This window comes from Zosterops lateralis (genome assembly GCF_965231275.1).
Source record: "Zosterops lateralis genome assembly, chromosome: 9".
Classification (NCBI taxonomy): Eukaryota; Metazoa; Chordata; class Aves; order Passeriformes; family Zosteropidae; genus Zosterops; species Zosterops lateralis.
The window spans coordinates 6,306,967-6,319,432 of record NC_139769.1 but is presented as its reverse complement, the minus strand read 5'-3'; the positions used below and the strand labels follow the sequence as shown (position 1 = coordinate 6,319,432).

The following is a 12,466-nucleotide window of genomic DNA, read 5'->3' as shown; positions in this document are numbered from 1 at the left end:
GGGACAGTGGTGCACAGGGACTCAGGCTGTGTTTGAGGTGCCCCAGCACAGGGCAGGTGCATGTGAGGCTTCATCTGTCTGTGGCTTTCCAGCAGGCTGATGCAGAAGCATGCTTGAAAACAAAAAGAGCTGTGGTTATGCTATTGCAAGATGCAGTGTTGATGTATCCTTTAACTGGCCTCAGGAAACCTCTGGCTGCCTGTGCACAGTCCCCTGCTGCACTGAGGCTTCTCACACACCTTGATCCCAGGGGTATCCACTGTTCATTAGAAATTCAAATACCAATAAGAAAATGAAAAGGCCTGTGAAGCTGTGAGTGTACCATCAAACTGCCAAGGTGTGGCAGCTTTCTGCTTGAGCAACCAGTCATAATTGAGGATGGCTTTGTTAAAAAGGCAATTAAAATATTTCAAATGGAGTACAAAGTTATGATGCAGTGAAGTATAGCACAGATTCCTGGGTTTTGGAACAAACCCTGCTGTCACGGGCTGCCTCACTGACACAGTCTCACAGCAGGTGCCCCACACCAGCAGTCTCTCTGCTGCAGGTTTTCCTGCTCTGTGGTTACACAGACCCAGCTCATCACCAGCCCCATCTGCTTTTTGAAGCTCTCCTGCAATAGCAGTGTGGACTGCTGCCCCTTTTCTCCCCCAAGTCATTTATCCTTAGTAGAGCAGTCTGTTTTCCCTCCTTGTGCTGTGGCAGAGCTCTGTGTACTGCGTGAGAGTCTCGCTCTCCTGAGTCCCTGTTTGCTGTGAAGCCTGACGGAAAATTCTTCTGTCAGGTGTGGCAGAGGTTTGCAGTGTGTGAGAGTTCTGCTCTTCAGAGTCCCTGTTTGCTGCCAGCCCTGATTGAAAAATGTTCATCAGGTTTCTGCTTGGCTTCCCTTGCTGGGGGAGCCCATTGCTGGCCCACCCTCCCAGGCTCTGGCACAGCTTGGCCTCATCAGCTGGGCCCTGGTAGAGGGAAGGTCACTGTCAGAGTTTGCAGAAGTCTTCTACATTACCTCTTCTGTGTATTTTGGTGAAGTAACAGACTACATCTCTATAAAAAGAACAACTGTGTCCTCTTTCAGGCCTCTTTTTGGTTCTTGCTTACAACTGTGTGGTTACAAAAAAGCAGTTTGTGTCATGGCCTAGGGTAGTGCATGAGGGGCAGGTGATCTGAGGGAGCTGCTGCTGTGCCTGTTTGTTTTTGTTACTTGTGTTACCTCTGAATTGACACCTCATAGAGAGTTTACATGAGGGTGATGTTCTCAGTCTAGCGGGGACTGTTGTGCCTGTTTAAGTCCTCTTTTAGGAACCTGATGTTGGAGGACCTGTGCTCTTTGATAGGATGCTTTTGGATGTCTGTAGAAAAGAGCTTTCGGCAAGGTTGTTAAACTGCATTTTGGAGAGTCCTCTTTGCCCAAGGAGGGTGCTTGTCAAATGTTGAACATTAATGCTCAGCCTAGAGATGAGATCATTCGTCACTTGGTTTCTCCAATCCTTTGATACCCTACTCACTCCTCTTCTAAACACTTTCCTAGTTCTGCATAATATTTCTATGCTGTGTGTTACAACGTTCTCATTAGTTCAAACTAGTGCCCTTAAATACACACATATACATGTCTATTTACACACTGAAGTACAGTCTATATTTATGCCTCAGCAGCCCTCCCCTGATGGAGTGACTGCTCGTGTCTTCAGCTTATGTGCATTTTCATGTTTACTCCCTGGCTTGGCTCCTTGTCCCCAGTCTGTTTTCTTGGCTAATTAGAGCCGATTTCCATAATTTTGCTACCTTGTTCCTGAACTCCTCAGAAGGGTGGTTTTGTTCTTAGAATTGCCATCAAGCTGACCTAATTCTTGCCAGAAGATATATTTTAGCACTCCTGCTATTTTTTAAGTGTTTGGAGTCAGGTTTTCACAATTGGCTTGAGTCCCAACAGGGGCACTCCTCCCATTTTCCTCTTGAGTGTCTGTTCCCAACTTTCCCAGCAGCTGCAGAGATCCCACTGTCAGTGGCAATGGTTTGTTTGCTTTCCATGAGGGGAAGAGTCAGTCAGAGCAGTGTCCTTGGAGCCATTGCAAGGGATGTGACAGGACCCACAGTCCTGAGGCAGTGCTGTTTTAGACCAGCTGGAATCAGCTGTGCCCTAATCTCCAAATTCCCTGAAATGGCACCATGAGCAGAGACTGCGTGTGCTTACTCAGCTGCACCGAGTCTGTGGGTTCAGTAGCAGTTCAGGGCACAGTGTGCACTGCTGTTCACTCCTGGTGCCTTACACTGCCCACCTGGAGTCCATTATATCCCTGTACTCTTCCCTGGGAATGCCTGTCCAGTGATCCATACCCAACCCTTCATGCAGAGGACTTGCATGTGCTTGTGAGAGTGATGCAATGCTTTGGGAGCCTTGGGATGGGAGCTTTGGGCCAGGCCCATGTTTCAGGTGTCAGAAGCACGTGTGAGCTTTTTGTACCCAGAGGTGAGTCAGAGCCTCGGGGTGGTTTGGGGTGTGCACAGGACAGTGTCCAACAGCAGGGAGCAGGGCAGGGTGTGAGCAAAGCCTGTTTGCACACAGGGCCTGGCTCAGCGAGAGTCACGGCTGCCTGCAGCCTCTGTGTGTTCCCAGCATGATCAATACTACCATTTTTTAGCTGTTACCCCTTCGATTTATACTGTAAACATGTTGCACTGACTGACAGTGCAGTTACCCATTGCAGAAAGCAAACGTGTCTAAAGGAAGTGTGAACAATTCCCCGATGTCTGTGTGGACTGCTCCTGTTCTGTCAGCTTTTCCATCATAGCTTCCCTTGTCTCTTGTGCTTGAATGCAGCCTCCAAAAAACATGTTAGCTCCATTCCTTTGTTTGGAGTGTTCTTTTTAAGTTTTGCTTCCTGCTATCCAGCAGTTCCACAGCAGTAAGTGGCTGGCACACAGTAGGTTCACTTTACCTTTCAGCAGAGGAGACAGTCTGAAATATTTGTTTTCAGCCTTTTCCACATCAGAACTGTTTGGTTTTTTTTTTTTTTTTTCCCAAAACTTCAGGTTCTTATTTGCTGTTAAATCTACTTCTGAGTTTTCCAGCAGCCCTCTCACTTGAAACCTAAGTGCTGTGTTTAATGCAGCCACAGCAAAGTAATAACTGTAATAGCTGTCTGCTCTTGTCAGGCCTAAGGAGGGGTTTCTGCAAAGAACCACTTGTCCTAAGTGGGAGAGAACATGTACCAATAACACCAGTGAGGGGTTGCTTATGGGGTAGGATAATCCACATTCACATGCTGTTCTTCCACCAACGGCTGCAGAATTGATTGTTGGCCCCTTCTAGTAGATTTTCTCCCTACTCAGCTTTTCTCTGTAGTCCCTGGGGTGTACCAGTCTCAGGAGGCTGCATTTTCTGCCTGAGTGTCCTTAATTTAATGTTTAGGTGCAACTGTTCTTTCCTGGCTTTTCTCACTGCAGCAGCCTGACAGAAAAGCATGAATTTTTATAAATGGTTTATGAATCTTTTCCTTCTCAATATAAAAAAAAAAGCCTATTAAAATAAACATGCTGGGAGCTGTAACAAGAGGGCTTTGTTATCTCTCAGAAGTTGTGGCCTGATGCTGTAAGTTGAGCTGTCAGTGAGGCTGTCTGGAGGGGTGGAATCAATTCTCTGGTGAGCAATTTACTGGTCTGGGACATGTTGGTGCATAAGTTACTGACTTTCTGGAAAAAATTCACACTCTCATGTTTGATGGGATCTCTGGAGAATGGAACAAGGACACCTAAAACTGACACAAAGCTGGTGAACAAGAAATCAGCAAGTGGAACCATCAGAACCCAAGGTTGACGCCCTTGAGTCAGAGAAACCTGCTGTGCAGCCTGGAAATGTCAAAACTGGCTGTGTCAGGAGATTGTGCTTCCAGGGAGTAATTACTGCTTTTTAATTACTGCCTTTTCCCTACAACTCTTCCTTGCTAGTCTTTTGTATTTAGGTTTGCCTTGATGGTTAATCAAATTTGAGAGCAGGTGACTCTGCAGAGCTTCAGGTGATTTCCATCTGCCAGGTGAGGCTGGGATTGCTCTGGCCAAGCTGGGAGGGCCCTGCCAGCTGTTTGTCTTGGCAGTAGGTTGATAACCTTTTTGGGTTTGTGTGACAGCACAGAGATGAAACTTGAAAGTCCTTTTCTCACAGCCCTTGTCACTGTCTAGGAAAGCAGCAGGCAGGATACATCTACTTTGTACCTCCTTTCTCTGTCCCAGCCCTATTTTTGGTAGCAAAGCTGAGCTCGGGGGACAGGTGATATTTTGAGAGTCAGCAGTCAGGCAGGAGTCACTTTCTTTCGTGGTTGTTATTTTTTCACCACTCTTCAGATACATTTATTTCCCAATAATTTCAGTGGAATAATTGTGAAGAATGCACAAGACAGTTTTACAGTTTTGGTTATGGTGTGAATGAGGCTGTGCCATCTCTGCAGAAACACCATGGCTTTCACCAAAAAACACCTCTCTGAAGTGTGATCCATGACTCAAAATGGGTGTTGCTTCTTAACTGGAGTCAACAGCTGGAGAAACAGCACAGACCCTGCAGGTTCCTCTCCTGTGTGCAAACTGGTTCCTCAGTCTGTTGTTCTATTAATTACCAACCATATTTGCAGTGCCCAATTCCTACAATGCCAGAATTCTTGGTAATCTTTCCTTAGGAGCACCATGGTGGGAAGTGTGTGTGCACATGTATCTGATCTGCCTGTCCCAGAAGTCCCCTCCAAAAGGGAGATGGGAGAGGAGAGGATTTTTCTTTCTGAAGAACTTGTTACAGCACTAAGTGCTCATCTGTTGCAGTTATTTGTACTGAGTGACTACTTGGAAGCAGAAATACTAAAAATTGGGTAACAATTTCATTACATGATGTTTTATAGCAACTGCTATTCACCTTTATAAATTAACTGCTCTCTTCTGTATGGCAGAAAAAGGCTTTTATAGTTGGCAGGCTGCTCATAATATTCTAAGGATTATTAAAGTAAGCTGTAGTTGTTGTATAATGCACATTATAATGGCGCGTGGTTTTACATTAATGTGTCTTGGGGGAGGATATTATTTCAGAATATGTATTCACATATGGATGGAGTTTGAGTTTTTTCACCCTGATCAGAATGACATTCACAGAAAAGGTCCCTGGACCATCATCCCAGCAAGTTCCTTGTGAGTAATAAAGCAGTGAGAAGAGAAAATTTCATCAAATTCAGCAGAAATTTTTGAAACAGACCTCGAAGAGCGCAATTGTTTTTTATTTTTCCCTCACCTTCTGACTTTACATTTATAAACTGAGGTTGTTCATATTTAGGTGAGTTATTTGGGCTCTCTGCTCTCCTCAGAGGTGAGAAAGCTGGGGAGCAGCCAGGCTGAGCTGTGTGTAAGGGTGATGAGAGCTGCAATGGGGCTGCAGTGTGGTGGGGCCGGTCAGTGTGAACCAGGGCAGCTGCCTTCAGACATCCTGTTCCAGGCAGGACATTTACAAGTCGAAGGGATTTCAGAACAGAGCTGTGGGAAATGCAAATGGAACTGTTGTATTTGAATTAATTAATTAGGCAGCAACCACAAGGAGCGTAAGCACTGGTGTTTAAAAAGTGTGAAAAAGACGTAGGATAAACATAGTTAGGGAGGTGTTTGTCTCCTCTGTCGGACGGAATTAACAGATACACTGTTGATCTGATAAAACGCAAATTAATATCCCAGGGTGAAACACACAGAGAGCACTGGATTAGGTGAGGAAGAAAATTTAGAGATGGAATAGAGATGAAACAGGGCAAAGCAATCAGTAGAGGAAAGCAGGTTGCTGCAGCCAGAATCTCAGGGACAACAGTGAGGCCTTAACCTCTGGAACAATTCAATATTAAGAATTATTCATCTCACCTTTGACCATCCTCAAAGGATAATTTGGGCATGTTGTTGCAATTATAAAAACAACAAACAAACAAAAGCTCCGATAACATACTGCTGATATGTGGCCTAGAGGGATCTTAAAATAATCTTTATCCAGGGATTAAGAGTTTCTGATCTACCACTGACCTGTTTTCAGAGTATTACAAATTCACGGTACTTGCAAAAACAAGACAAAACACTGTAAAACAAGAGAAAAGCAGATTTACAGCAGCATACAAGTAACTAAAGTAAGTTACATTGATGAGGAAACTTCAAACTAACTTGGTGAAACCTCCTTTTTCTAGTCAAGAATCTAAAGTGTGCTTTGAAATCTGTGTGTAGAAAGTTTCTGGGCCTTTTAGGCCATGTGTGAAAATGTTTCTTTTCATTAGGAGTGAGAAATGCAGACCTCCAGATGCCCTCTATGATTTCCCCCCCAAAGGAGGAGGAGCTGGGGTGAGATGGAGACACAAACTCTGCTGTAGTCCTTGAGTCTGAATTAATGCTGTTGTTTTTAAGGACTGAATAAACATTGGGAGTGAATGATTTCTGTGCACAGAAAGCCAGGGAAACCACTGACTTTATGAACAAAGAGAAAGTTGTGTATCTCCAGGATTAGGGACATCTGAGGTGTTTCATCATTACTAAATTCTTATGGGGAAAAAATAATTGACTAAAGCAAGTTAAGTGCCAGAAAGTGATTTTTGTTTCATTGCCTGACAGTAATATGTGGATTTGATTATTTGTTTTAGCCTTTTTTAGGGGGTTTTTGCATGTAGTAATAGAGTTAGCATGAAATTTCATCTTAGTCTGAAGTGCCTTACGTCTTTATCAAATGATAAATAACACACAGACTTTGGCTAGAAGTTCAGTATTTTGTAATTTTCTCTGCAAAAACATTTTCCGTGGTCGATAAGAGAAATATGAGACACCAGAGCAATAAATTCATGCTCATCTTTGGAGTAAAATAATAATTACTTGGGTAATACAATCTTTTTTATATACACACACATCAGAGGCCCCTGGCTACAAATGTGAGTTGAGTGAAGTCTCAAGTCATTCCACTGGAACACCCACCCTGGAGGAGCAGGACCTTGGTCAGTGAAAGCAGCCTTTATAAACTGTGATGGATTTGCAGAGGGGTGATAAACCCACACGGGACCGGCAGCTTGGAATTATTGTTGGATGTTTTAACTCCTAAAATCGCTGCAGAGATCGGGTAGTGGAGAAATCCAGGGCAGCCAGCGGGGCCAGCTGGGTGTGTGCCCCAGGGGCTGCCAGGGGGGCAGGAGCCCAGCTCCACTCAGGGCTGGTGCTCAGGGTCCCTTTGCAGTCAGAGAAGCCCAGGCTCTCCAGTTCTCATCAATAAATAGTTCAGAATAGTTTTAGAATCATACAGGTATGAACACACCTTTTCTTTTTACCCGTTGCAGGGGAGAGGGCTGGTTTGAAAGGGTCAGTGTCGATGTGCCCTATAATGTGACACTGCAACGTGTGTGGGTGGCTGTTCTTCATTTCCCCTGGTACATTCGTGTGCAGGGCTCAGTTTGGGCAGACTTTTAATAGCAGTGGGGAGGGGAGATCAAAGTGCCACCAGGGAGCGTGTGCTGCGCCTGGGTATCGAGTGGTCTCTGTGGTTTATTTACAGTAATTTGTTCTGCATTTTTCACAACAGCCACACCAACCCCAGCTCTCTGCATTCACAAGCGTGAGGACATCCTGGTGAAAGACGCCACCATTTTCACCCAGTTACTCCTCTGACAAGAGGTTCTTGTCTAGCATGTGAAATTGTAGAAGCCCCCAGCTGGCGACTATAAATTCCTGCCTTAATGGGCTGTGTCAGAGGCGTCGGGGGTGGCTGTGCTGGGAGGGAACCTGAGACAGGATGCCAAAGGGAAGAGTTTCCATCCAGCGCTGGCAGTCGGGAAGGCGTTTGTGTGTTTGGCCGGGGGTCCCTCCAGCCCCTCTGCGGGGAAGGTGACACCCAGGGGAGGGGGCACTGCAGTAATGCACAAGTGGCTTCCCCAGCTGCGGGGTCCCTCAGCGGTCATTCACAAGTGCCTGAGAAAGACTAGAACAAAAGAATGAGGTTTTGTTCTTGTCTGGCCTATCACAGGTTTAAAGTTGTGATTTCCTGTCCAGAACTTGACCAAAGCAAAGTTGTTGATTGGGCAGTGTGTGACTGTAGCTCACTTCAGAGTTGTCCAGATGTGACTCTTCTAACTCACAGCAGATTCTTACTTAACTGTAGTTTCCTTTTGTTGTGTCATTTTCACTGAGATCATCAGTTTGCTGTTCTTCTGCTACAGATACTCACTGTCGGTTTTCGTTGCTATTTTCAGACATTTTGAGGATTTCTTGGATCTTTTGTCCTCCTGTTTTGCCTTTCCATGACTTTCTGCATTATCACTTGCAGCCATGGCCCAGGCCAGGGGAGCTGTGTTAAGCACAGTTCCCTCCCCTCCTCCTGCCCATTTTGGCACCAGCCTGTGCTGTGCCTGTGGTTCATTGTGCTGCTCCTCTTTTTTTTTTTCTAGATGTGAAGGAGGGTACATCCCTCTCCAGTGCTGAGTGTTCTCTACATCTGTGTAACAAGTGAAGGAGGGAGCAGTATGTCCTGCTATTGCTTTAATAATTTGTTCAAATAAAAAGCCCTGGGGAAAAGAAAAAGAAGTTACTGATAGTTTGTGGTGCTAAGTTCTTGAAACATAAAACTAGGAACAGGCTCTGCTTCGAGCTGAAGTGTTCAGTGGAGAGGCTGTGCAGCATTTGTCAGGGGAAATGCTTTATTCTCCTGGCACCAAAGGTTGCAGTTACTTTCTGAATACTGTTATATCTGACAGGCCAGCCCTGGGTTCAGCTGGTGCTTTTCTCTGTCCAAATGACGATTAGAGAATACTTTAGATAATTTAAAACACTGAAAGGCCGCTGATCCAAAAGAATTGTGTGATTCTGTGAAATATGGTTCAGAGTAGTCAGGAAATTAATCACTTGGAGAACCCCTGGCGTTCTGTCTTTTGAACCTTCTCATAATTCCTCTGAGTTCTGCCAGGAAATCCGAGGGGAAAATCCTAGGGTAGCTATATTAAGAGATGACTGTGAATTTTACCCCACAGCTGAATTGCCAGTGGCAGGCACTGTGTTCAGTGAACAGTTGCCAGGCAGACTTGTATCTGTAATTAGAATTTCTCCTGAGCAAGGCCTTCTGCTGCTGGGTGGCACCAGCGAGAGGCTGCTCACCCCTGGGACAGCTTTCTCCTGGCCTTCCACGAGTCCTGGCTGGCTGTCCACTTGCTGTGATTCCTGGCAGTGAAAGGACAAGGGCTTTATTGGATTTGACAAATGCAGTGTTACATGTGGGAGGTGACCTGTGCTGCCTCAGCTGCACACACCTGCCCTGGGCTCAGCTTGCACCAGTGTCCTCTGAAACAGCAAATTCGGCATTTGCCAAACAGATGATTCGGTGCATTGTGTGTCTGATGCAGCAGGTTTATTTTCAGATGCATCTATAAGTTGAATTTTTTCCTGCAGTTTAAGAAGAACCATTAAAATGGGTGTCTTGCAAGAAATTGCCTCCCTGTTAATAGCAAACTTATGACTACTGGCCAATACTGTCCTAATAGTGCATCCTGTTCAAAATTGGTATTTATGTACCAAGAAATTCTTTAAAAGCAAGTAAATTAAATACCATGTTAATATAAATGTTAGTGAAAATATCTGGTTTAAAGTTCATTAATATTCAAAAGAAGCTTCTCAGAATGTGGTTGAAGAAGAACTGCATAATAGCTTTTTTTCTTTTTCTTTTTTTTTTTTAATATAAACTTTAAACATACCCATAGTTGAATCCAGCTTGGGAGAACTTGTAAAGTCATATTAGTGTATGAGAAGAAACATAAAACTTGGGTAACTTACTTCAGCTGTTGTTTGTGCTGTCCAGGTAACATTCTTTTAAAACATGAAAATTAAATCTACAGTTCTAGATTTAAGCTTGTGTAGCCCAAAAGAGTTCACATAAATTTTAATTATTTCAGAATAAGTAAAAAACCTTCCTCTCTAAAAATTTTGAGAGTAAACAGTGTCCTCGTCTTTCCAAAGAATTCTTCCTAAATGTAAAAAGATAAAAATCATAGGAACTACTTTCAGTTGCAGATAGTGGGGGCTCTCCCTGAGCCCTTACACTGCTCCATTCTGTACCTTCAGAACTTCACCAGGTGCCTGGAAGGTTTATTTGCCTGCTGGCTTGTGGAGTCTTTTGTCCATGTGCCTCTTGTATGAACAATTCCTGGAGATCAAAAGCTTTTGCAGAGAACAACCACGAACAGCTCCTTGCTCAAATACCGCCCTCAGTTCTCTCTCCTGCTCTCATTATAATTATAGCCCCAAAATTGCCAAGCAGGAGTGGGAGTTCATACAAATATTTGTAGGACTGTGAATTGTACTGTGCGGTGGAAGGCCGGGAAAGGCTCTGAGGTGGTTTTTCACAGAGGTGTTTTGCTTTCAGGAGCAGGTGCCTGTTCCTGTGTATCACCCCACGCCGAGCCAGACTCGCCTGGCCACGCAGCTGACGGAGGAGGAGCAGATCCGGATCGCGCAGCGCATCGGCCTCATCCAGCACCTTCCCAAAGGAGTCTACGACCCCGGCAGAGACGGCTCCGAGAAGAAGATCCGAGAGTAAGTCCCAGGGACTCAGTGGAAGGGGGGTGGCTGTTGCCTTGCTTTGGGATGCTGCCCTGGGAAACCTGACCTTGTACATCCTGGGTTTGCCTTATTTTCAGGGACTGTAATTTAATGTAGCTTAAAAAAAAAAAATAAATAAAGCCCTGCAGAAGGCTGAGGTGGTGAGTAGCATCCCTGCTGAGAGCAGGAGGTTGGAATCCTATGGGCTCCAGGATCCCTTTAACCCAAACCACTCCATGCATCTGAGGCTCTTTCCTTTATCTGACACAAGGCTACTCCTCACAGTATCTACAAATACTAAAAGCATCCAGGAGTAGATATTACACCGTTTTTAATTTCTGGGTTGGTAACAACGGCTTAAATATTTTATTTTTCCCCCCCAGATGTGTCATTTGTATGATGGACTTTGTTTATGGGGACCCTATCCGATTTCTGCCGTGCATGCACATTTACCACCTGGACTGTATAGATGACTGGTTGATGAGATCCTTTACCTGTCCATCCTGCATGGAGCCAGTGGATGCAGCACTGCTTTCATCATATGAGACTAACTGAGCCAGGGTTTCTCTACTGAACCTTCAAGGAGACCATCCACTTCAATGGGTTTGATCCTTTTGTCATTCAGCCCAAAGAGCCAGGAATTAGGAATTTAAGATCATGCACAAAGTATACATTTCCTAATAAATAAATAAAAAAATATTCCTGAATGGCTGCAAATATTGGAAAACATAGTATTTTAGAGACTATAGAAAAGTAGGTTGTTATTTTTAATGTAAAGCCTTGACCCACCATTGTCTTTTAATGTTTGTTCTTACACCCATATATAGGAATTGTGTAAAGTGTTACAGCAACTGTAAATGTTTAAACTGCGTGTATCCAATTTTATTAGCAGCAAGATAAGAGTATTTTTTTCCTAAATAAAGTAACCAGTTTTGTTCTGATTCTTTTCACAAGTCCTGGCATTTGGGTCAAGGCTTTATTGAAATCTACATTTTATAACACTGGCACAAAGAAATAGTTTTAAGCTTGTTTGCACAGTTCTTTTTCTTTTACTTTTTTTTTTTTTTTCCATTGGAGATGGAATTCATTGCCTTAGGTCTTTTTAATAGTGTATTGTTATTGTTGGGCTGGCTCTATGCTTGAAAACCAGTTTATTTATAACCTGTTAAAAGTGCTATATTTTGTTTGCAGTTAGGAATATGCAGACTTCAAAGTGATCTCCTAGCTTGTAAGCAAACTGAGATGCATTATCCCTTTTCTACAAGTGATGCAGATTATGAAGATATGACACAAGTCCTACAGTGAAACTGTGGTTTCATGGGGTTTTTTTTTTTATAACTTCCTTTGGCTTTGATGAAATAACAGTCCTTAAACTTTAATATGTGACCTTTAACTTGATCAGATTAAAAGTGGGCCGGATGAACAATAAATAGTTAAGCTGCCATAACTGAAAAAAAATATTTGGAACTAATGTAGTGTTAGCATTGATGACTTATTCTATTTTTTTCTCCCTAAAAATGGTTGTCTTGGATCATAGTAAATGGATACTGCATCTCTCGTTCTTGTAGTTCTTAGGTTATCAGAAGTTAAGAATAAACATACTGTATCTCAGTCTCCTGTATTAAATGTATCTGTTGAGCCCTGCTGGCTGACACATCAGTCCACCAAACAGGAATGAATGCAGAGAGGAGAAAAATAGACTTTGTTCTGCACATAAATGCAAAGTTTATATAAACACAGAGTGTCAGTGTAGCAGTGGAGGGGCAAACAGTCCTGCTATAGCCAGAATGACACAATTCCCTGATTTCTGTAGCAAACAGTATGTGCTTGTTAAGAGAGGCTCCAGCAAAGATTGTAGCTGTAAAGACCTTTTTCCACTTAGCATGATTTTTTTTTTCCTTTT

The 12,466-nt window shown here is 43.7% G+C and overlaps 1 protein-coding gene across 1 annotated transcript in view; it reads left to right on the top strand.

The window, feature by feature from the left end:
* RNF11 (ring finger protein 11) overlaps window positions 1–12,174 on the top strand; it is a 30,284-nt gene extending 18,110 nt beyond the window's left edge. The window contains exons 2-3 of the mRNA XM_083867700.1: window positions 10,388–10,557; window positions 10,947–12,174. Of these exons, the coding sequence (XP_083723826.1) occupies window positions 10,388–10,557; window positions 10,947–11,118 (342 nt within the window). The 3' untranslated portion in view covers window positions 11,119–12,174. The remainder of the gene's footprint in view (window positions 1–10,387; window positions 10,558–10,946) is intronic.
* Window positions 12,175–12,466: the final 292 nt, after the last annotated feature.